This window comes from Spinacia oleracea, chromosome 1 (genome assembly GCF_020520425.1).
Source record: "Spinacia oleracea cultivar Varoflay chromosome 1, BTI_SOV_V1, whole genome shotgun sequence".
Lineage (NCBI taxonomy): Eukaryota > Viridiplantae > Streptophyta > Magnoliopsida > Caryophyllales > Amaranthaceae > Spinacia > Spinacia oleracea.
This window is the reverse complement of record NC_079487.1, coordinates 38,037,496-38,059,273: the sequence shown is the minus strand read 5'-3', so window position 1 is coordinate 38,059,273 and position 21,778 is coordinate 38,037,496. Positions and strand designations below refer to the sequence as shown.

The following is a 21,778-nucleotide window of genomic DNA, read 5'->3' as shown; positions in this document are numbered from 1 at the left end:
ACTGAGGACCTCACAGTCTACATGATCAAACAGTAAGAAATTGAGGTGTTTTTTACTCAAAATTACCACCTCGGCCTAAGAAAGAGGATGCGGAGTTAGCAATAAGAATGATTTGTTGCTTGTAAGTCTATGGGGGTTGGGTTAGCAGAGTTAGCAATAAGAAGGATAAGCTAGTAACTTGTAAGTTTTCTTTGTGGAGGAACTTACTTGTTACTTGAACTGAGCCTCTGTAAAAAGAGCTTTTATCTTCTCCTTCGTTTCACAAACTTTCTTTAATACCAGCTACAGTCCTTCGGATGACTGTAGCTCCACAAGTCTTTAGAGCGTAGGTAGACAGCAAAATCCTGGTTACGAGCAGCAGATTGTTGAGAGCCAAAGCAATTTGAATTCGGCAGGGATTCCCACTCAACTTTACGCTTCGACCCCCTAGAAGTCAGGGAAGATAAAGGGGGAGTTATAAGTGCACTGTTTGATATCCGAATTGGTGGAAGATTAGTAGCAATGGAAGCCAAATTGCCAAGGAAAGGAAGCAAATAATTTGACGGGTTTGAATCATAACGTGAAGGACTAGGGAAGGAAGGCATATGGCTAGCATTATAGGAAGGTATAGGGCTAGGGTATGCTAATGATTGTGGACTATGCTGAAGGTAAGAACACCCGCTAATGTTCGCAGATGTCCCTGCCATATCCATTGGAGGTGGGTTGCATCCCTGTGATTACAAAACTACATTAGCACAGAGTAATTGTAGTACAGAACTAGTTCCACCAATTGAATTGCCTTTACTCAAATAAAATCACCATTCTCACCGTAATAACGTCACTTTCCACAGTTCTAATCACACAATGGCAGAAATTAAACAAATCAACAACTAAGATTTATGCTCCTTTAGTCCTTTATCATACAAATTTATATGAAAATATAGGAAATTGAATCAGAAGTTCTTATAATAACATTATAATCACAACAATGGCAGAAATTAAACAAATCAATAGCTAAGAAGACAATGTTTCTTTTTCATACAAATTTATACGAAAATCTAAGAGATTGAATCAAAAGTTATTACAATAACATAATAAACAAAATGTGAATCCAAATCTGACCATTTTGTCCAAAATCAATCCAAATCCAGTAACCAATTAAATCGCGATTTAGGGTTCTTCACCATATTAATTTTCCATATATATTCTCTGTAAATCAAAATGCAACAAAATTATCAAATTCAAAACATAAAATTTCTAATACAACTCCAAATCCAAAAATTACAACTAACCTTCGTTGTTCGCAATTCACTGATGTAGATTTTCACTTTTTGGTCACTTAGATCCATTCGAAAATCAAAATTGAGACTTTTAGGGTTTTCATATAACAAATTTGTTTATTTTTTTCGGGAAATTCTTGGAATGCTACAGATTTTGTACAATAATATGAACAATTTTCAAAGATTTTTTGCGAGAATTTGTAAGAATCTGGAAAAAATTTGGATTAGCGACTAATTTCATCGGTGGTTCAACGACGGAGAACAGGATGCGACGGAGAACAGGTGGCGACTGACGACCCACCTGCGACAGGCGAGGAGGCGAGAACCACCGACGAGGAAGCTAGATTGATTGCGACGCAGGAAAAACTGAGGGGAAGAAGAATGGAGTTGAGCGCGGGACTGCAGATTATTTTGGTCTAAATTGAGTTAAACAAATATTCGTTGCAACGAATTTTTCTTACTAACGGGCTATTGCAGGGGGCTTTTACAAGTACTCTGCAATAGTAACGGGCTATTGCAGGGGCTTTTACTATGTACGCTGCAACAAACGTTTTGCAGGGAACAATTAATTTGTACGCTGCAACAACCTTTTAAAGTGTTTGACCCGCGTTGACCGACTGGTTGTTGAAGCGTATAAATACATGTACGCTGCAACAAAGGGGCTGCAACAGGGGTTTTTTCTACTAGTGAGTTTACAAAATCCTTTTTGCTTGAAGAAATTGAAGTACCTAGAAATCAATTTGGGAACTCGCAACTCTTGCCCTTGTCTTTAGCAATTTCGCGGGAAATTCAATCTTCAAAATGGTACAAAATCTTATCTAATTACCCTAGAAGAAAACAATAAATTCGAGAACGAAGATCAAATCAAATACGGGATGAACCTTAAGAAATTTGATAACCTAGAAATCTAATTGAACTTAATTAGAAACATTTACCTTTAATTTTGAGCTCGATGATTGCAGATTCAAGTTAATTGAAATATTGCTACAGAAGAAATTAGAATTGATTAACCAAATCAAGCAATTAGTATTCGAAATTTTCGCATGATGAACTTCAAAATCCAAGTTGAAAATCACTGTAGAACGTACAATATGAATTTTGATATCACGAATAACTAAAGTCTGATTGCAAATTTATTTTGACAAATTATACCTAATCTTGGGACGAATTTCTGGAATTTGAAGAACGAAGGCTTTCGAAGATAAATCGCGCGTCACTTTTCAAGGAGGAAGAGAAAGAAAGCGTGAGATATTTTGGGAAGTAGAGAGAGAAAGATGTTTGTCTATTTTGAGCGAAAATATCATATGTTTTGAGATTCAATCTCATCCGTCTATTCCATCTAAATTCTACGGTTGTTAGAGGTTCTCACCAGAACCTGGTCATATATATATATATATATATATATATATATATATATATATATATATATATATATATATATATTACTAGGTATAGACTAGGTATAGATATATTAAAAGGTGTTTGTAAGAAATAATTTCATTCCATGTGACACTCTCCTCTGCAATTCGACACAAATCATTCCATATCATCCTTACATTATTCAAAAATTAGAACACAAGATACGAACGCATGACCTCATGATTTGAACAATAATGACTTATCCACTTGGCATACAATATTATGTGTCATATTTTGCAAACAAATACTCATGTCGAAAGAAAATTTATTTTAATAAAAAGGCATATTTGCCAAAAATAACCTTTTAGAAACAACCTTTTAATTTTTTTTGTGAATAAATACCTTAAAGTAAAAAAATTGCGAGAGACAACATTTTCCTCTTTTCTGGCGCTGACTCCAATTATTCGGCCTTTGACTCGCCGGTTTTGTTTACTTCACCCCTTTTCCCTCCAATTTTTCTCCTTCAAACCAACCCCCCCCCCCCCCCCCCCAAAAAAATCTCAATGGGAGAAAGAGTTTTCGAGCCATAATCTACTCGTGCAATTATTTTTCTTTTCTGTTTTTAAGATTCGTTCCAAAACCCAATGGGAGAAAGAGTTTACAAGATCTACGTACAAATTTATTTTAAGTACTACGTATTACTTAGGTTGTTGTTTAGGCGTACAAATGTCAACGTTGAAATGCCACAAGGTTCAATATATATGTTTTAAAGAGTATCATACCGAAATTCTGTTTCTAAACAAAAAAAATTATCACGTTATAATCAATATTTATCTTACTGCATCCGTCCCAGATTAGTTGTTACACTTACCTTTGCCCAAAGTTTTAGGTAATAAGTGTTTGTTTGGCTATCAATTGTTATTTTATTGAAAAAATAGATGTGATAGGAGTTAGTGAATATTTTTTTTTTAATTGAATGAGAGAATGTGTGGGGACAAAAAATAAATTAGTGGGAAAAGAGAGACAACTAATTTGGAACGGACGGAAAAGGAGAGTGTAACAACTAATCTGGGACGGAGGGAGTATGATTTAATATATTTATCCTAAATATAACTTAAAATAAATTTAAGTTTTTAAACAAAAAACTTATCACATTATGATCTATATTTATCTTATGGTTTAATATATTTTATCCTATAAAATAAATTGAAGTTTTTTTTAAAAAAATTTATCACATTATAATCAATATTTATCTTATGGTTAATATATTTTATCCTACTTTTTTGTTTCTTTTATATTAATTTAAAATAAAATTAATTTTGATTTTGTGACTGTAAAATTTTACGTGACGCTCTAAATGCTCTTAAAAAAACTCCCATTTATATAGATTCTTATGCATTTTAATTTTTTTTTCAGAAATGTATTATCTACCTTAAATATAAATGCCAATAAAATTCCTATATGATAAAAATAATAGATAAAAAATAAATAAAAATTCGTGCATAATACGGGTTCTAAACTAGTTTTAGCCATAAATCGGCGACTTTTATAACTCGAAATTCAAATTTCATGATTGTCCTTTTCATCTCACATAACAATAGTTTTCACGTCTCACTCACTCTCAAATTCCCACAAACTTCACCGGAAAATCATTTGCTCACAAATACGGTGCACTGCCATTTGCCGGCGAATTTATGCACAGTTTCTAAAATATCACTGGAAAGTTTCAGGTATATTTTCTTCATTTCAATTATTTACTTAACCCTAATCTTCAATTTCACCCAATTAATTTCGATCTTTACACACTATGAAATTCCAATTCTATCAATTTCCAAATTAGGTATTGGAATTGAAACTTTATTGAATCAAAATTTGATTTTAAAAAAGAAGAAAACAATGTGTTAATTCAGCGTGTTGTGATTATGGGTAGTTTGAATTTCCGCTAAAAGAGCCTTTTTTGTGAATTGGTGAAGAAATATGAGTGATTCAGTTTCTGGGTCTGATCCGTCGGGCAGCAGCGAATCAAAGGGCAGTGGGTTTGATCCTACTAGGATTCAGGAGGTGAAAGCATGGCTTCTTACTCAGTTTGATGCTGTTGGCAAAGATGTACCCGAATTCGAATACACCCCTCGAAGTATTGCCCATTTGCATAATATTGCATCTGTTTCTCAAGCTAAGACACAAGCTGCTGGCATTGTTGCCAATGATTTTCGACAAAAGGCAGCCGAATATCGTTCTCAAGGTTTGGTGTTGCCCCTCTAAATTTGTGTTTGATACTTTGAGTGGCATTTTGTTGCAGGCTGTATGTTTAGTTTGCAATGTTAGTATGCTAATTGATTCTATTTATGTTGGCTAGTCTCGATCTGATTAGATAGGTTGTGGTGATTGATTTTGGAGCCTAAAAGTGTTGTGCTAGTCTAGTAGTCTATATCATGAGCATCCAAGCTATGGTGCAATATGCGGATCAATGTGATAGAGGCTAGCCTAAGTAAATTAGACGCAGTCCGAAGTTGGTTTTATATTTTGGGTTTCTTTTGTGATGGTTTTGATGGGAGTTTTAATTATTCAGCTGCAAGGATTCGGGAGTTACTGGAGAATGTGGGTTTGGCTCAGGAGAGTTTGCCATCCAGTGTAGTGGGTTCAGCGCAAGTTTTGTCGAGTGTTGCTAACTTGTTGAATATAAGAGACACTGAGTTGAGCAGGTGAGTGTTGCTTGTAAATCATGTTTATCTTTTTGCCTACGGTTTGTGTTTTTGTACTTGATTTCGAGAGATCTTACTAGAATAAATATGCTTCTAGTTTCCTTGTCTCGATGGGAGATCTTTCTCTGAGGAAGTCTGGAGTACAAGAGAAGAGGGCGAAGGTACAAAAGGAATCTAAAGTGCTCCTTGATTATACAAGGAAGGCTATAGCAAGGCTAACTTACTTGAAAAGGTATGCTTTCAGTAAAATTCTTCAGAAATGTGTGTTAGAGTATATATATTTTTTATGTTATTTTGTTAAATATGTGGTTGTTTCCTAGGTGGTAACTTGTTTTAGGACATTTTTGTTTAGAAGCTTGACTAGTTCTTTTTCGGTTTGAATTATTGATTTTAGCTTTCTTTGCATGTTCTAGAATACTTGCTCAGCTGGAAGATGAAGTAGCTCCATGTGAGGCTCAAATTGAAAACTGGAAGACAAACTTGCCACTCCTAGTCTCAAAAGAGCGTGAATACAATCAAAGATATTCCAATTACAAGGTAAGGTAGTGTACATTGCTGCAACTGGAAGTCTAAACTGTTGTTTGCAATCATTTGGTCGGGGCATAGAATGGAATTCTGGTCTTTGTTTGGCTTCCTTTTATTGTTGTTATGCTCTTGATTTGTGAATGCTTCATTTTTCTCTATATGTGACATCCAATCAAATACGAAGTGTGTGGATTACTATTACAGTAAACTGTGTTGTGTGAGGTAACTCTGTTATACGTGATGTTTTTGCTTCATTTTCTTTGTGAACTCCATAGCAGCAGGCTTAGGATGCATGTGCAAATCAATCTGGCTTTGTGAACTGATGTTGGAATCTGTGGTTTTTCCATGGGGAAAAGATATCTCATTTCTTTTGTGTTTATTTTAAGCTAAATCTTGTGTATTCAATCTGTTGGTTTATCACTCGACTATATGAGATGGATGATAATGCAATATACCATTGGATAAATGGATAAATTGAGTATTCAGATCTGGAACAAAAAGGGGAAATAGGAAGAACACTTAACCATTGTGGATTGATTTCTCCATTTTGATACAGTTTAAGTATACTTTTCAACAGGCCAGTTAAATCATGACACTTTGCTTGTTATTGGCATCATTTGCTTGTTGGTCTGTTTCCTCGTCTAAATTCTAAACTCGATAATAGACTGCTGCAAGTTTTGTTTTGGTAATCCAAATTTCTTGACACTTTTATTTAATAAATAACTGCTATCGCCTTCTGTCCTTTGTTTCTCTGGTCACTGATTAAGATGTTTTTTCTCCCCTTGTTTGAGCAGGCATTGTTGAACCGAGTGGGTTATGCCCCTGAAATCAGCCACGGGGTACTGGTGGAAATGGCGGAACACAGGAAAGAGTTGGAGAAGAAAACTAAACCAATTCTAGATACTTTGAGAAGTTACCAGGATTTGCCCCCTGTAAGTCTAAGTCCTCTTACTAAAGCCTCCATAGTTAATTTTTGAGTTTCATTTATGATGTTCTTAGCTTGTTCTCCTCTTTTTTTTCTCTCGCACTTGTCTAGGATAAAGCATTGGCTTCACTGGCAATTGAAGACAAGAAAAGACAGTTTGCTGCCGCGGAGAAGTACCTAGAGGAGGTTTTACAGTCTGCGCTTTCTACAACAGATTAGCTTCATCTCTAGCATTTATCGTATTTTGAGTTGAGTGAATATCAACAGCTAGCTTATTCATTGGCACTGTAGTTGAAGCCACAATACCACTCAAATCTCAACCAATGTTATTTATGAAAATCAATCTTGTTTCCAAAATTCCCAATTGAGCTCTAGTATTATGTACTCCATGCAGCATTGTTCTGGCAATATGTTCCAGTAGTAAGTAATTAGCCTTATAAAAGTATACCAAGTATTTGTAATTGGACTGAAGAGTTGAATGCTACTGTAGTTGCTTATTGTATGCATATTGATTTTGGGGAAGCTAAAAGGAGTTGCGACTTGCGAACCAACAAACACAGGTTGTTAAACGTCGCCCTAGTTTTAAACTATTTAGTATTTACTCTCCCCTCAGTCAATTTCAGTCTTCCCCGCTCTCACTTTCCCTAATCTAACTCCCACTGCAATTCTCACAATCAAGGCATCAAGTACTGGTGTACAACCACCATTATTGGCGGCTATTACTAGTCATTCCGGATGACTTTCTCCGCCAACCACCAAGTCGAAACCTACTTTTGACCAAGGACCCTACTGCACATCTGCACTGGTACCTCGCACATGTATGTTCAAGTCCAAAATAAAATTAAAACAAAGTATGTTTAAGTATTTCTTAATAATATTTCAAGTACAATTGTTAATTTTTAAGCATCAATTTAATGGTCAACACCATAATATACAGTCAAATCTCTATTCTATAAAGGAACAGCTGAGGTCTTTTTTGTAACTTTGCTTTTCGTGTCCCCCAGTTAAAAGACAAAAATACCCCCCCAATAGTTCTACAGTTTAATTTAACTAAAGACCTAATTTGCCTGAAAGAATGTAACGCCCAGAATCAAGATTATGGGCCCATTACCACATAACACAATCCTATTTATCTCAATTACCAAAGTTGGTGTTGATTGATGGATTAAATCAGGAAATAAATGAAAATAAGGAAAAGAAAATATTACAATTATTACAGTTGCCAAATGAAACTATCAAATTATGAACAATACAGCTAAACGCACAAAAAAATTCAAACTGCAGAAACCAAAAACATTCAAAAAATCTCCATTGTAAACCAGAAGAGGAAGAAAATTTTCAGAAATCAAAAAACATCTCCATCGCAAATCTACTGCCTCGCTGATTCTCAGTAGAAAACCAGAAGGAACCCGTTCTCAAAAGAACCACATCACCGTTCTTCCTTCTTCAAGTCGCTCCCACACGTAAGTATACTTTTCGTATGAATCCTTGCAAATAAAATACAAACAGAAATTAAATAATTCTTTTATGATAATAATTCATAAATTTTAATACATAACCATAAAGAAACAGAAATCAAACAATCATTCTTTTAACAAATTCGTGAATTTCTAATTTAATTGTATGGACATATTCAAATCTGTGTATGCATAAAAATACAAGGAATATTGTACGCATAACAATATACTTTTCATGTATACAAGACTATATAAAAAATAAAAACAAAATTAAATTTGTGAATTCATGCATAAAACAAATGTTCTTTTCTAATATTGTTGTGTTTATTTATTTTGCAGATTTCAACATATAAGGTTAGTAATATTCTTTTTTTTTTTTTGAAAGAAAGAGGTAAGTAATATTCTTGCTTTTAAATTATTTTATATTTCAATTTAAGCATTTGGTTAAATAATCTCATAATTTTTTTAATTTTTAATTGCAGATTTCAACAACGAAGGTATATGATAACATAAATTTCTGTTATTAAAATTATGATTTTAAATATAATTGACTTACATTATTGACTTACATTTGTTTTAATGCAGAATTTAATTGGGGTTTGAAGTTCATAACGAGGTACAACGACCAACGACATACGGTAAATTCTTAATCTTTAAAATCTGGAAGGAAAACTAAACCCCTCATCTTTCAGACCTTTGCTTTCCCAAGTCAAATCTGAGATTGTTTGCATTTTTTTTGTTCAATTATGTAAGTCAAAAATCTGAAATAAATTATGGTTTTGCAGGTTATAATTTCGGTTTTAAGTTCAATTTTAAGTTGGGTGTTAAGTTCATCAAGACATACTATAAACAACGGCATATGGTATGTGGCCCACCAAGATCTTAATATTAATATGCATGCTTAATGTGACTGTATACATGTTTATGATACCTAATGTGACTGTACACATGTTTTGTTTCTGTTTTAATTACATAGAACGAAAAGAAAATCATCAAGTTTTCATTCTAACTAATTGAGAATAAAAATCAACAAATTTGGTCAATGAGAAGGTAAAAACAATGTAATTTTATTCGATTAAAATATAGTGAGTAATTAATAAATAAAAATACATCTAAAAAAAATTACATCAGGTTGATCTCACCCAAGCACATTAATCTCACCTCCTCCCCTCACCCACGCACATTGTTTCAAAATTCAGTATTAAAAACCCATCATCTCCCTCCTCCCCTCACCCACGCACAATGATCTCACCCATGCATAGTGAACTAACCTAATCCCTCATCCCTTCTTGAATTAACCAAAATTACAGAGTGAATAATGGGAGTTCGAGTCGCAAGAATAGTTGTATTTACATGTTTCGGCTCAACAAAGTGACAACGACATCAAGGTACTCAATAACGGGGTTGATCTAGAGCTCAATATGTGATTAACACATCAATTTAGGTAATTTAGTTTTGATTTGTGTTTTAATAAACAATAACATTAAGAAAATCAAGACAATCCACTAGAAAAACACACAAAATAATCTAAACAACAGGATCAAACCCCTAATTAAACCCCTACAAATCACACTAACTGAAAATAATATCATGATTTTCACTAAAGTACTTAATTTCCGCATTCAACTCAAAAAAATGAGGATATTTCTACAAACAAACAACACCAATTCATAATGCTGCTTGGGTAGAGCAGAATATTAGGTACACACCAAGATATAAATGGCCCAAAATATTAGGTGTTACATTTGATTGTCATGGCCCACGATTTAACCAACTAAACTGAAGTTATAGAACATTGCTTACAAATATAAGATAACTGAGCATTATTTAGAATAGGAATTTGAGCCAGTAATACTGCAGCAAGAGAAAACAAAAGGCAACAAAAAAACAAATTCCATCAAAAAATAAGCCACACCATGTTCAATTCTCAAAGTCCCAATCTTATCAAGACTCAACAACAAATCATACCACCAAATCTAAATAAATTCATACCACCAAATCACACAAATAAAATAAAATTCAAACAACCAAATCAGTTTATAATTTAAAAGAATTGACGAACCCAAAGTAGTAACAAATCTCACCCAATTTAAACAAATTATAACCTGACCAGCGCCTCGGTCGCCTCGCCCATCGCCTTCCCCGCCTCGCCCATCGCCTCGCGCGCGTCTTGCCCAACATCTGTGGACCTTCCTCTCCAACCAATAGAGGGACTCTACATGCAAACCAAAATTGCAAAAAAATTTGGTTAAGCAACAATAATTTTGATATTCCGCTTAAAAATCAACGGCGGTTTTTGCAAAAAGAATTGGTAAAGCAACAAAAAATTAGTGTATCTGAATATTACAAAATTTGCATGAAGTAAATTCCAATTAAAACCCTAAAAACATCAATCCATAAAACCCTAAAATTGCATGGGGTTAACAGGTGGAATGAAATACTAAACCCTACAACACTAAACCAAACCAAACTTTGGGCTTTGAGAACATGGGTCGCTCTAATGAAATGGGCCAACTACTGAATTCTACTAAAACGAAAATGAATATTTCAGAAAGACATAAAAATGAAACGCATCAAAACAACATTTTTAATTTATTTTTAATTAAAACTTTTACTTTTGTGGAAAAGAAAAATATAAGGAAAAAAAATAAAACACTTAACTTATTTTAATATTATTTTAAATTAAAATATCCGTTTACCAGAAAAGAAAAACAAAAGGCCTCAAAACAAAATATTTAATTTATTTTAAATTATAATTTTCGTTTTTAGCAGAAAAACATTTAATTTTTACTTACCGGACTGTAGTAGTTTACTAATTGGTTGCTTGGTGCTCATTACGAGGCGTATTTGTATGTGTGTGTTTTGGGAGAAGAGAGGAGACTTTTTTCATGCTCTAGAACATTCATGAAACGTCAAACGAATCTACAGTTAAGTTTTAATTACTAATATGCACGCACGCATCGCGTGCATATAAGACTTTTAACAGATACAAACAATTAGACACCGATAATAGTAACACCAAATTAGACAAAACCCCAATAATGGTTTAATTCTCAATTTCTAAAATTTAACAGACGAAACCCCAACAATGGTTAAATTCTCAAATTCTCAAACCCCAACAAATTCTCAAATTAACAGATAAAAAAATTTGACGAACAATAATGGTTAAATTAACGTTAAATTCAAGAAACATACAAATAATTGTACTCTTGGAATAGTAACAACAAATCTCACCAAATTAAAACAAAGTTATATTAAACAGAACCTGACCATCGTCCATCGCCTCGCCCCGCGCCTCGCCATCGCTTCTCCACCGCCTCGCCAGCGCCACGCCAGCGACCTTACCCTCCACATTGATACGACATGCAAACCAAAAAATGCAAACAAAAAAATCAGTTAGTTAATCAACAATTAATCGCTAAATTAAATCCTAAATACCCATTCCAATCAGAAAAAAAACTTGCGCGTAATTTACATAAAACCCTTAATCTGAGTTGAATTAGTTAAATTAGCGATTTTTGGCCCAGCATCTTACATAAAACCCTTAATCTGAGTTGAATTAGTTAAATTAGAAAAGATGGGAGAGGGTAAGGCGAGAGATTAACCTTATATTTCTTGATCTGAGTATTTTCGCAATATGTTGATCGGAATTTGAAAGGATAGGCATTTGAGCGCATATTTTCACCAAATTTGAGGTTTATCGCCATTCTTTAAGGAGAGAAAGGAAGGAGATCTGATAAACGATGAGAGAGGAAGGAGATCTGATAAACGATGAGAGAGAAAGGAAGGAGACAAATGAAAATAGGTTCCACATAAAAGAGGAACGGCGGATAACAACAAACATCAGATAGGGTTTACGTTCTTAAGTATAGAAAGGATTGGGCTTTGAGAATAAAATGGGCTTTAGCTTTACTAAAACGAAAAAACGGAACCAAATGGCGAGAGGAGTATCACCTAAAGTTATTATAAGAATATTAATACGAAAATTAAAAAAAAAAAAACACAAATTATGTTTGATTACCTAAAATTGACTTTCATTTTAGTGGAAAAGCATAGAATAAAAAACATTCAAATAAAATATTTAATTTAATTTAAATATAAAATTTCCTTTAAGTAAAACAGAAAAGCGAAAGGAAACAAAATAAAATATTCAATTTATTTTAAAATTATACGTTCGTTTTAGCAAAAAAGGAAAAAAAATGCATCAAAATAAAATATTTAATTTATCAATATATATATTGCAACAAAATTACAATACAAACAACTTATAGTAACCAAATTAATGTGTAGTTTTAGAGTTTCATAATGGACGAGAACGGAGATCAATGTATGCAAGATCAAAGGTCGATATGGAGGGATAAAAAAAGACAACAGAGAAAATCACTCACTCCAGAACAAAGAGATCGTCAAAATGCAAAAAGGCGACTCAGCTATGCATGTGAAAACCAATCAGATGTTATAGGTACTCCTGAAAGCCAACCTCAAACTCCAAGTTCGGAAGGGCCTGTGATTGTTACCAATACTCCCAACACTTTGGGAGTTAGAAGGGCTATTACAGACATCACAAATCGTGCCCATAATGTCACGACTGGATATGAAAGGCGTGAAAGTAAGAAATCTGAACATAATCAATTCATTTTAAGTATGTAAACATGACAACTTACCTAACCAATCAAAAACATGATTTGATAATGCAGTGCAACCTATTGATGAACTTCGTTTACTCGATACTCGGGCAAATCTAGAAAATCGGTTTTTTAGTGTCGGTGAAAGTAGCGCAACCACTGTGACCATCCCAGACCCAACATCAAACTCAAGCGGTATGCCCAATCGATTCTTTTGTGTTGGCGAGAGCAGTACAACCAATGCACGTATACCATACCCTACTTCAGACGATGGGGAATTCCCGCGCTTTGTTGAGGCGGAAAATGAAATACGCATGCCTGGCATATTATTCAATGTCGGTGAAAGTCGTGCAATCGACACCAACAACATATCAAACCCCATTTCTGATGATATAAGGGTCTGGAAAGTAGGGAGAACGTAACAGGTTATAAAAATTGTGCAAGAAATTACCAAGAGAGTCAAGGGGTTCCTATATTCAGTTTGCCACCCATGAAAACATGTCCGCATTGCCAAGCACGACTTTTCCATTGTGAATCTCCTGAACTATGTTGCTTAAGTGGGAAGGTCAACTTACCTGATTTTCCATTATCCTCTGATATGCTTGATTTATATTCTGATCAATCGGAATATGGGGCTCATTTTAGGCAAAACATCCGTAAGTACAACCACGTCTTTTCATTCACTTCAATGGGAGTTCATTTAGATGACGAACTAGCAAATGCACGTCAAGGCGTTTACACATTCCGTGCACAAGGTTCAATTTACCATCGTATTGGAGGTTTCTTACCTTTGAACGAAGGAGATCGTCCTCGATTTCTTCAACTCTACATTTATGATACTGAGCATGAAAATGAAAATCGTGCAGCAGAGAATTCATCATTACGCCTCGATGTCATCGACAGAATCAAGAATATTTTGAATGCTCACAATCCTTTTGTCCACAATCTCCGCCATCTTGCTCAGCGTAGTGACTTAAGTGATTGCAAATTTGTCATCAAAGAGCAACCTACAAATAAACATCAATACTCGATGCCGACAGCTTCGCAAGTAGCAGCAGTTGTCGTTGGAGGTGATGACATTTCCAACTTGAAGGATAGGGACATCATGGTAGAGTCAGTAACTGGGCAACTAAGTTATATCAAAGACACTGCCGGTTATTATGACCCACTGCAGTATCCTCTACTGTTCCCTTATGGTTCTTACGGCTGGGATTTAAACAGTCGAAGTTCCACTGGTAAAAAGTTGACGTGCCGGGAATTCTATGCATACATGTTTCAGGTGCATATTTCTAATAACTCTTTTTTAAGCCTTATCCTAAAAATCATATACTTAGACCTTTATGACCAAAACAAGTATTTTGTGTTATAGATGCGGCAACATCTTGATTCTCTAATCTTAAGAGGCGGTCGTCTACTGCAACAATTTGTTGTCGATAACTGTGTGAAAATGCAAGCCAATAATTTGAGGTAGATTGCACTCAACCAAGATAAGATATGTGCTGATTTGTACAAGGGTTTAGAGGATTCTTTACATGCTGGAGAGCATAACACAGGTCCATATTGATTTAAGTTAATCGATTATACTCAATAATTCATACATTGTTTCACATGCAATAAAGTTTGTCCATATAATGTCTATTTGCAGAAAATGTTGGACGACGGACCATACTACCGTCTTCATTCGTTGGAAGTCCAAGAGATATGCACCAGAGGTATCAAGATGCCATGGCATTGGTTCATAAGTTCGGCAAGCCCGATATATTTCTTACAATGACATGCAATCCATCTTGGCCAGAGATACAATCAGAATTGTTGGCCGGACAAGTTCCAAACGATCGTCCAGATCTGCTGACACGGGTTTTTCATGCTAAACTTGAAGAGTTGAAAAAGGATGTTCTAGAAAGGGGCGTCCTCGGAACGGTTGTTGCTTATGTATATGTGATTGAATTCCAAAAGAGGGGTCTTCCACATGTTCATATGTTATTAATTCTTGATCAAAATGACAAGCTAACCACTCCGGATGACTTTGATAAGATTGTGAGAGCAGTGATTCCTGATGAACAACAAGAACCAAAATTGTATCAGGTAGTTCTTAAACACATGATTCATGGCCCATGTGGTGTTCTCAACCACAAATCCCCGTGTATGAAACAAGGAAGTTGTAAGAAAGGATTCCCTAAGGAATTCTCCAATGATACAAAGCAAGGAAATGACTCATATCCTCTTTACCGTCGTCCACAAGATCGTCCAGCAGTACCGTTGCGTGAGAATTCACGAGTTCGTGTAGATAATCGGTGGGTAGTCCCATATAATCCATTTTTGCTCTTAAAGTACGATTGTCACATCAATATTGAGATATGCAGCAGCATCAAGTGTGTCAAATATCTGTATAAGTACATCCATAAGGGTTCAGATAGAGTTTCAATGGAAGTTCATAACGGAGATGAGATTGCACAATATGTCGATGCACGGTGGATTTGTGCACCCGAAGCTATGTGGAAACTTTACAAATTCCCCATGACTAGAATCTGTCCTGCCGTAGATCGTTTGCAGGTTCATTTGCCAAACATGCATCAAGTGAGGTTCGAAGGGAACCAGCAAATCTCAAGCGTGTTAGCGAACCCAAGAAACTCTAAGACGATGCTCACTGAATTTTTCAAGATGAATTCAGTCGATCCAAATGCAAGGAAATATCTTTATCGAGAATTTCCTGAGCATTACAGATGGTTAACGAGTTCACGTGAATGGCAGAAGAGAAAAAGTACACAACGAGTTATGGGTCGATTGTATGTAGCTTCACCATTGGAAGGAGAACGATTTTATTTGAGAATGTTACTCAATCATGTGAGGGAGCGTACATCGTTCGAACATTTAAGAACGATCAATGGCGTCACACACCCTACATTCAGGGCTGCAGCTGAAGCCCTCGGTCTAATCGAAAATGACGAAAGCATTCGTCAATGTCTTTTAGAAGCATGTTCAGTACGAATGCCATCTGCATTACGTCGGTTACTTGCAACCATATTGGTATACTGTCAACCAACTGGATTACGAGCACTCTGGGATGAGTTTTTCCCTTACATGGTTGAGGATTATCTAGCCTCAAACACAACAAGTAATTATGTTTTCCTCACTAACAAACTTTTGCAAGACATAGATAGGTTATTAAGACCACTTAGAAAAAGGATTTCTGACTACACGGAGTTGCCAAGCTTACCTGAATGTACTGATGACATTGACGAGCTTCCTTCTATCATGGAAGAGTACTTTTCTGTTCCGGTTCCAGATGAGGATTTGGCATGCGTTGGCACTCTCAATAGTGACCAACAAGTTGCATACGACACAATAATGAATGCTGTCATTTCAAAGGCTGGCTGTTCTTTCTTCGTCGATGGTCCTGGGGGAACCGGAAAAACATTTTTATACAGAGCCCTTCTTGCTACTGTAAAGAGTAGAGGCGAAATAGCTATCCCCACTGCAACATCTGGATTTGCAGCAACGTTGTTGCACCAGGGAAGAACATCACATTCGACTTTTCAGCTTCCACTTAATCCAGACAGCTCATCAACTTGCTCATTTACCAAACGTTCTAAAACTGCAATTCTCCTAAAAAATTCTGCCATTATCGTATGGGATGAGGCCCCAATGACACACAGATATCAATTTGAAGCTGTTGATCGATCACTCAAGGATTTAATGGGGAATGACTTGCCGTTTGGGGGAAAAATTATTGTGTTCGGTGGTGATTTCAGACAGGTTTTACCGGTGGTTCGAAACGGAACTAGAGCTCAAATGATTGACGCATCTTTTTTCAGGTCCCCTATGTGGAGACATATTCGTATTTTGCGTTTGAGAGAAAATATGAGATCAATTGATGATAACGGCTTTGCTAATTTCTTACTCTCTGTTGGGAACGGTAATGAACCTACTGTTTCAGATCAGATGATAAGGTTACCAACTGCCATGATTATACCAACAGTGGCAGATAGTTCGATCGAGGCTTTGATCGACCAAATCTTTCCAAGTTTAAGTGAGCATGTTGGTGATGGAAATTTTATAGTTGAAAGGGCGATCATCACACCCCTGAACGAAGACGCTGATAGAATAAATAATAAGGTTGTCGAAAAGTTTCTCGGAGAAGGAAAAACGTATTATTCGTTTGATTCTGTTCCTGAAGATAAGAGAAATTTGTACCAACAAGAGTTTTTGAATTCGATTTCTGCGTCGGGATTGCCTCCCCATGCTCTCACCCTGAAACCTGGGGTACCCTTAATGCTTTTGAGAAATATTGATCCTAAACATGGTCTTTGCAATGGAACACGGTTTCTTTGCCATTCATTAAAGGACAATTTTATTGATGCTGAGATATTAACCGGACATTCTAGGGGGAACAGAGTGTTTTTGCCAAGAATTCCCTTGAAAACTGCTGAAGATATTAAATTGCCATTCGAGATGGTCAGAAAGCAATTTCCTGTGAAGTTGAGTTTTGCCTTGACTATCAACAAGTCTCAGGGACAAACTATTCCACATGTTGGGATATACCTCCCCGATCATGTATTTAGCCACGGCCAGCTATATGTGGCATTATCACGAGGAATTTCAGAGAACACGACAAAGATCGTGGTATAAAAGGGAAAGGTTCAAGGTTGTGAAGGCATATTCACTAAAAATATTGTGTACAAAGAAGTTTTGTTGTCTTATGATTAGAGATACGGAATTAAAGTATTGTTTTTTATTTCCCAGTTTTATAATAAACGTTATTGTACTCACATTGAGTAGTTTTTATAATAATAATTGCTTTATGATATAACTACAGACGAATTGAGAGATGTGAATTTTATATATCGGAGTAATTAAATGTATTCATGTACATAGCTTTCTTTTCATGTGATATACCTATTCATACATTGTGAATTTTGGTTTATGTAATTCTAATTTTGAACTGAACTAACTTTACAGGATGACAGAGTACCATTATCCAACTTTTGAGCATTTATATCCTAGCGGGGTACAACGATATGATGTACGAGCCCGACTGATTCGCAATTATGATATTTTCAACTACAACCATAAAGGAATAACCAAGCAAACATGGAAAATGCTTTTTGTCGATGTTGAGGTAAATGACCTTATGCTTCATTTAAATTTTCATTGAATCTGAACTATATCATAACTTTGCATGTGTTTCCTTTTGTAGGGTGAGGGCATACAGTGAAATATTTTCGGCCCCGCGATTGAAAAGTTTGTAGGACGGTTTCAAGAGGGATTCATTTATATACTCCTTGCTGTACGAGTGATATTTGCTGAAGGGAAAAACAAAATTGTCCCCAATTGGAAACAGATGATCATTAAAGAAGAAACAAATGTGATACGTGAAGAGGAGGATGACATTTCCATACCTTCATTCCACTATAATTTGGTTCAGTTGAACCGATTAAGTTGTCACATCGACTGTACCGATAGAGTTTATGGTACTTTTGTTTGCCTTTTTTCAATATTCAGTTATCATGCATATGTCGTTTATTAATTGAAACATTGATGATGTTTTAGATGCAATGGGATTGGTCCTATACGTTTCACCAGTTGAGAATATTGGTGTGGATTCAGTCAAGCGAGACGTAGCAATAATGGATACAACGTAAGTCCGCTAAATTATTATAATGTTAATTACTTATCGAATTTACCTGTATTTCGAATATTTTGTCTTAATATTGTTTTCATTTCTACTTGCAGCTGGACTGTTATTAAATTAACACTTTGGAATGATTTTGTGCATGTTCTTGATGAAAATCTTAATCATGTTGACATTTGTCCAATCATTGTAGCATGTGGTCTGCATGTCAAGAGCTTCTATGGTACATCATCCAAATTAAATTATTTTGTAGATGTTGTCTTTGTAATATGTAGTTTAAAGTATAATATCCACCTGTGATAATATTTCTAATTGATAAATACAAACAGGTACATATCTTTCCACGGGATACCACACTAGGGTTTATGTTAACCCGGTTAATGAAAAAACAACATCCTTATCTACATGGTATGTACAATTTCGCCAAATACATGTACAACATAACCTTAAGTATTATGATCATAACTTTTTTCACGTATAGGTATAAATCGGAAAAACTGGCAAATATAAGGAGAGATTGGTTTCGTTCGTCGACTTTTTCGTTAAAGTCTTCGATTGACATTTCTAACACTCCCCGTATCCGATTATCTCAATTCTCTAGCGTGAGAAAGGTATCATTTTTAACCTTGAAGTTTAAGTGTTGTCAACAAAATACGATATTATGTACTTAATTGTCTAACTTTTTTTTTTTTTTGGTAGGTTCAATATTGTCGAGTTGCTGCATATGCATGTCGCGTTGATAGTGTTGATAACATCATATATGAGGCATGCAATCGTTGTCTAAAAAAGGTTGTCATTTTTCAAGGACTACAAAAATGTCAATCCTGCAATCTCACCAACACTGTAACTATCCCAAGGTAATTATCTAAATATTTTTTATACTTAAACACACATTATATATTGATTTTTATCTATATTAATAAATTGATTTAATTTCGTTTTATAGGTTGCTTCTTCGACTTACCATATTTGATAAAAGTGGTAATTTGAAAGTCACAATATTACACGATCTTGCACAACACCTCTTAGGTTGTTTAGCTACTGAAATAAAATCAGTACTTCAACAGGTTTCAATCTAATACTCTAACAACATAATTGTTTAAAAAAAAATTAACTCATGTTGATTTTACATTTGATTTTTTTTTTTATCGTTCATGCAGCCTAATGGACGTAATCGAGTGATGGAAAAAGTATTTGCATGCTTCGGAAACAAAGCTTTTTCATGGGTGCTACATCCACCAATTGAAGCTTTTAATCCTGAACATTCGTATACGGTTGGATATGTGTTGCATATCGATTGGGCGGAGGAGTGCATGTGGTTAAACAAATATATTGCGAGCAAAAAAAGAAAGTGATAATTACTATTTTGTATGTACTTCAATTTTGGTTTTCCAATGGGATATGTTAGCTGTATCAAAATAATGTTACATTTTTTTAATAGCTTTAAATTCGTCATGTAAGGCTACGAGTATTGTATGACCTCAATGTTGCAAAATATGGACTTTGCGAATGATGTGCATGAAATAATAGGCACAATAAAGTTTCTAAAATTCACGCACGCATCGCGTGCATAAAATACTAGTATACAATATTGTATCATTGTCCCCCAAATGACTCACGATCAACCTATCCTCAATCCACTCGAATCACCACGTCATTTGCAGTATCGCCTAACAAAAGTTGTCACATAAGTTAGGAATCCACTGCTGGATCAAAATCCTACGTAGTTCTGACAGGTGGTCTATCCTATTTGGCCAATTTCAATGGGTGAAGGGAAAGAGAATGTTGGATAACTCAAAATAAGGTTGGTAGTAGGTCTTTAATTAACTTGATTTTGGTATTAAATCGCTCCATTAAGGTTGTGGAAATCACCCCGATTAGTGACACCATAAAAGTCTTACGTGAAAGACAATTCAAAGATAAAATGCTTTCCGATTGACGAGTTCTAGATTGACTTGTTTCTGAAAAGAAAGTTGTTTTTAACTTTGTAACTTGCTTAATTTGGGTTGAACTTCACTCTAATGAGGATGGATAGTAGTGTACTTTTTGAGTGAGATTTGAGGTAACATGTTTGGGATTATGGAATGACCAAATAAGTTAGGACACCTTATATGGCCTAAAGTAGAATTATAGTTTCATAATAGAAATCATGTCATACTTGATGATAATATATTTTGTATAGGTAGGTGAATCACTTCACAATCCTATATTACTAGATTTTCAATTTGACCTATTTACTCGATTCAAGGTCATAAACCATAAATCACAAGGTCTATCTCATGCAAATGCAAAATGATATATCGATCAAGCATACAAAGTTATTTAACCGTTTTAATAAAAACACTTGAATGATTTATTGTTAAGAAGTGTGCATAAGATAAATCCTTTGTGTTTTAATAATTTGATGGTGGAACTTTAATTTACAAGTGTCATAAATACAATAAATATTATAATAGTTTCAATTTCCCATCTAAATAGCACCTTCAAATCTTGATCCCTTTGCCTTGAACTGTTTTTCCTTGACTTATCTTCATACTAGTCTTATATGCACGCGATGCGTGCGAATAAAAAAGCAAATTTGATCCCCTTAAGAAAACATACTTTAAAATCAAGATCAAATCATCAATATTAACATATAACACAAAAGTTTCATAATTCTTTTGTTTTATCTTAAAAGAATTTTAAAAAGGGAGAAATACATAATATAAGAGTAATGTGTGAAGAACCATATGTGAACATCACAAAATAACATTTTTATGACATTGTGTCAGACCCTTTCCTTTATCACATAACTTAGATAAGAACCTCCTAAAAATCACCTAATTTAAATTGAACAAAAGTTGACATTGACGATAGCCAACTGGCCCAAGTGCACCCGAACTAATCCCATCAATGAAGAAGAAAAAAACCAGAACTTACCTTCCTTTCCACCCATTAATCCTTAAAACACAACTAACAACCAAAATCCAAATATATACTCCTAATCTATGTTGAATTACATTCTCCTAATCAGGCAAATATAGCCAATGGAAAAGGTGGTCTACCTTTCCAAACTCCAAAACATCTTAAACCATTCTCAATTTCTCAATTGAAAATGAAATGTCAATTTGATTATTTGAGAACATAAATTTTGTAATTAATGACAGCAATCACTAACCACGCTGTAAGAGTTTAAGCTACACTTCTTATTTTACAAATAACAACTACAAATTCTTGACACCCTCTACCTGAAGTGTCAGATCCTTTACCCCAGAATCCTCAAGTACGTGCATGACACGTGCTTTTGTTGCAGCT

The 21,778-nt window shown here is 34.9% G+C and overlaps 3 protein-coding genes and 1 pseudogene across 3 annotated transcripts; 3 read left to right on the top strand and 1 right to left on the bottom strand.

Moving 5' to 3' along the window:
• Window positions 1-272: 272 nt before the first annotated feature.
• Window positions 273-1,328, bottom strand: LOC110778509 (BES1/BZR1 homolog protein 2-like). Its single transcript, XM_021983063.2, has 2 exons — window positions 1,272-1,328; window positions 273-710 (listed from the first exon to the last, which is right to left on the bottom strand). Exons 1-2 carry the CDS (start codon window positions 1,326-1,328, stop codon window positions 273-275), a joined length of 495 nt encoding a protein of 164 aa, XP_021838755.2.
• A 2,858-nt stretch (window positions 1,329-4,186) lies between these two features.
• On the top strand, window positions 4,187-7,276 carry LOC110778511 (AUGMIN subunit 1). The gene is made up of 7 exons (XM_021983064.2): window positions 4,187-4,348; window positions 4,592-4,860; window positions 5,188-5,320; window positions 5,418-5,552; window positions 5,734-5,857; window positions 6,640-6,777; window positions 6,882-7,276. The coding sequence occupies exons 1-7, from the start codon at window positions 4,188-4,190 to the stop codon at window positions 6,987-6,989; spliced, it is 1,068 nt and encodes a 355-aa protein (XP_021838756.2). The 5' UTR covers window position 4,187; the 3' UTR covers window positions 6,990-7,276.
• A 5,256-nt stretch (window positions 7,277-12,532) lies between these two features.
• On the top strand, window positions 12,533-17,481 carry LOC110780739 (uncharacterized). The gene is made up of 5 exons (XM_056833187.1): window positions 12,533-12,836; window positions 12,925-13,270; window positions 13,411-14,131; window positions 14,324-14,405; window positions 14,498-17,481. Exons 1-5 carry the CDS (start codon window positions 12,533-12,535, stop codon window positions 17,479-17,481), a joined length of 4,437 nt encoding a protein of 1,478 aa, XP_056689165.1.
• A 331-nt stretch (window positions 17,482-17,812) lies between these two features.
• On the top strand, window positions 17,813-19,854 carry LOC130463904 (replication protein A 70 kDa DNA-binding subunit B-like; annotated as a pseudogene).
• The last annotated feature ends 1,924 nt before the right edge of the window (window positions 19,855-21,778 follow it).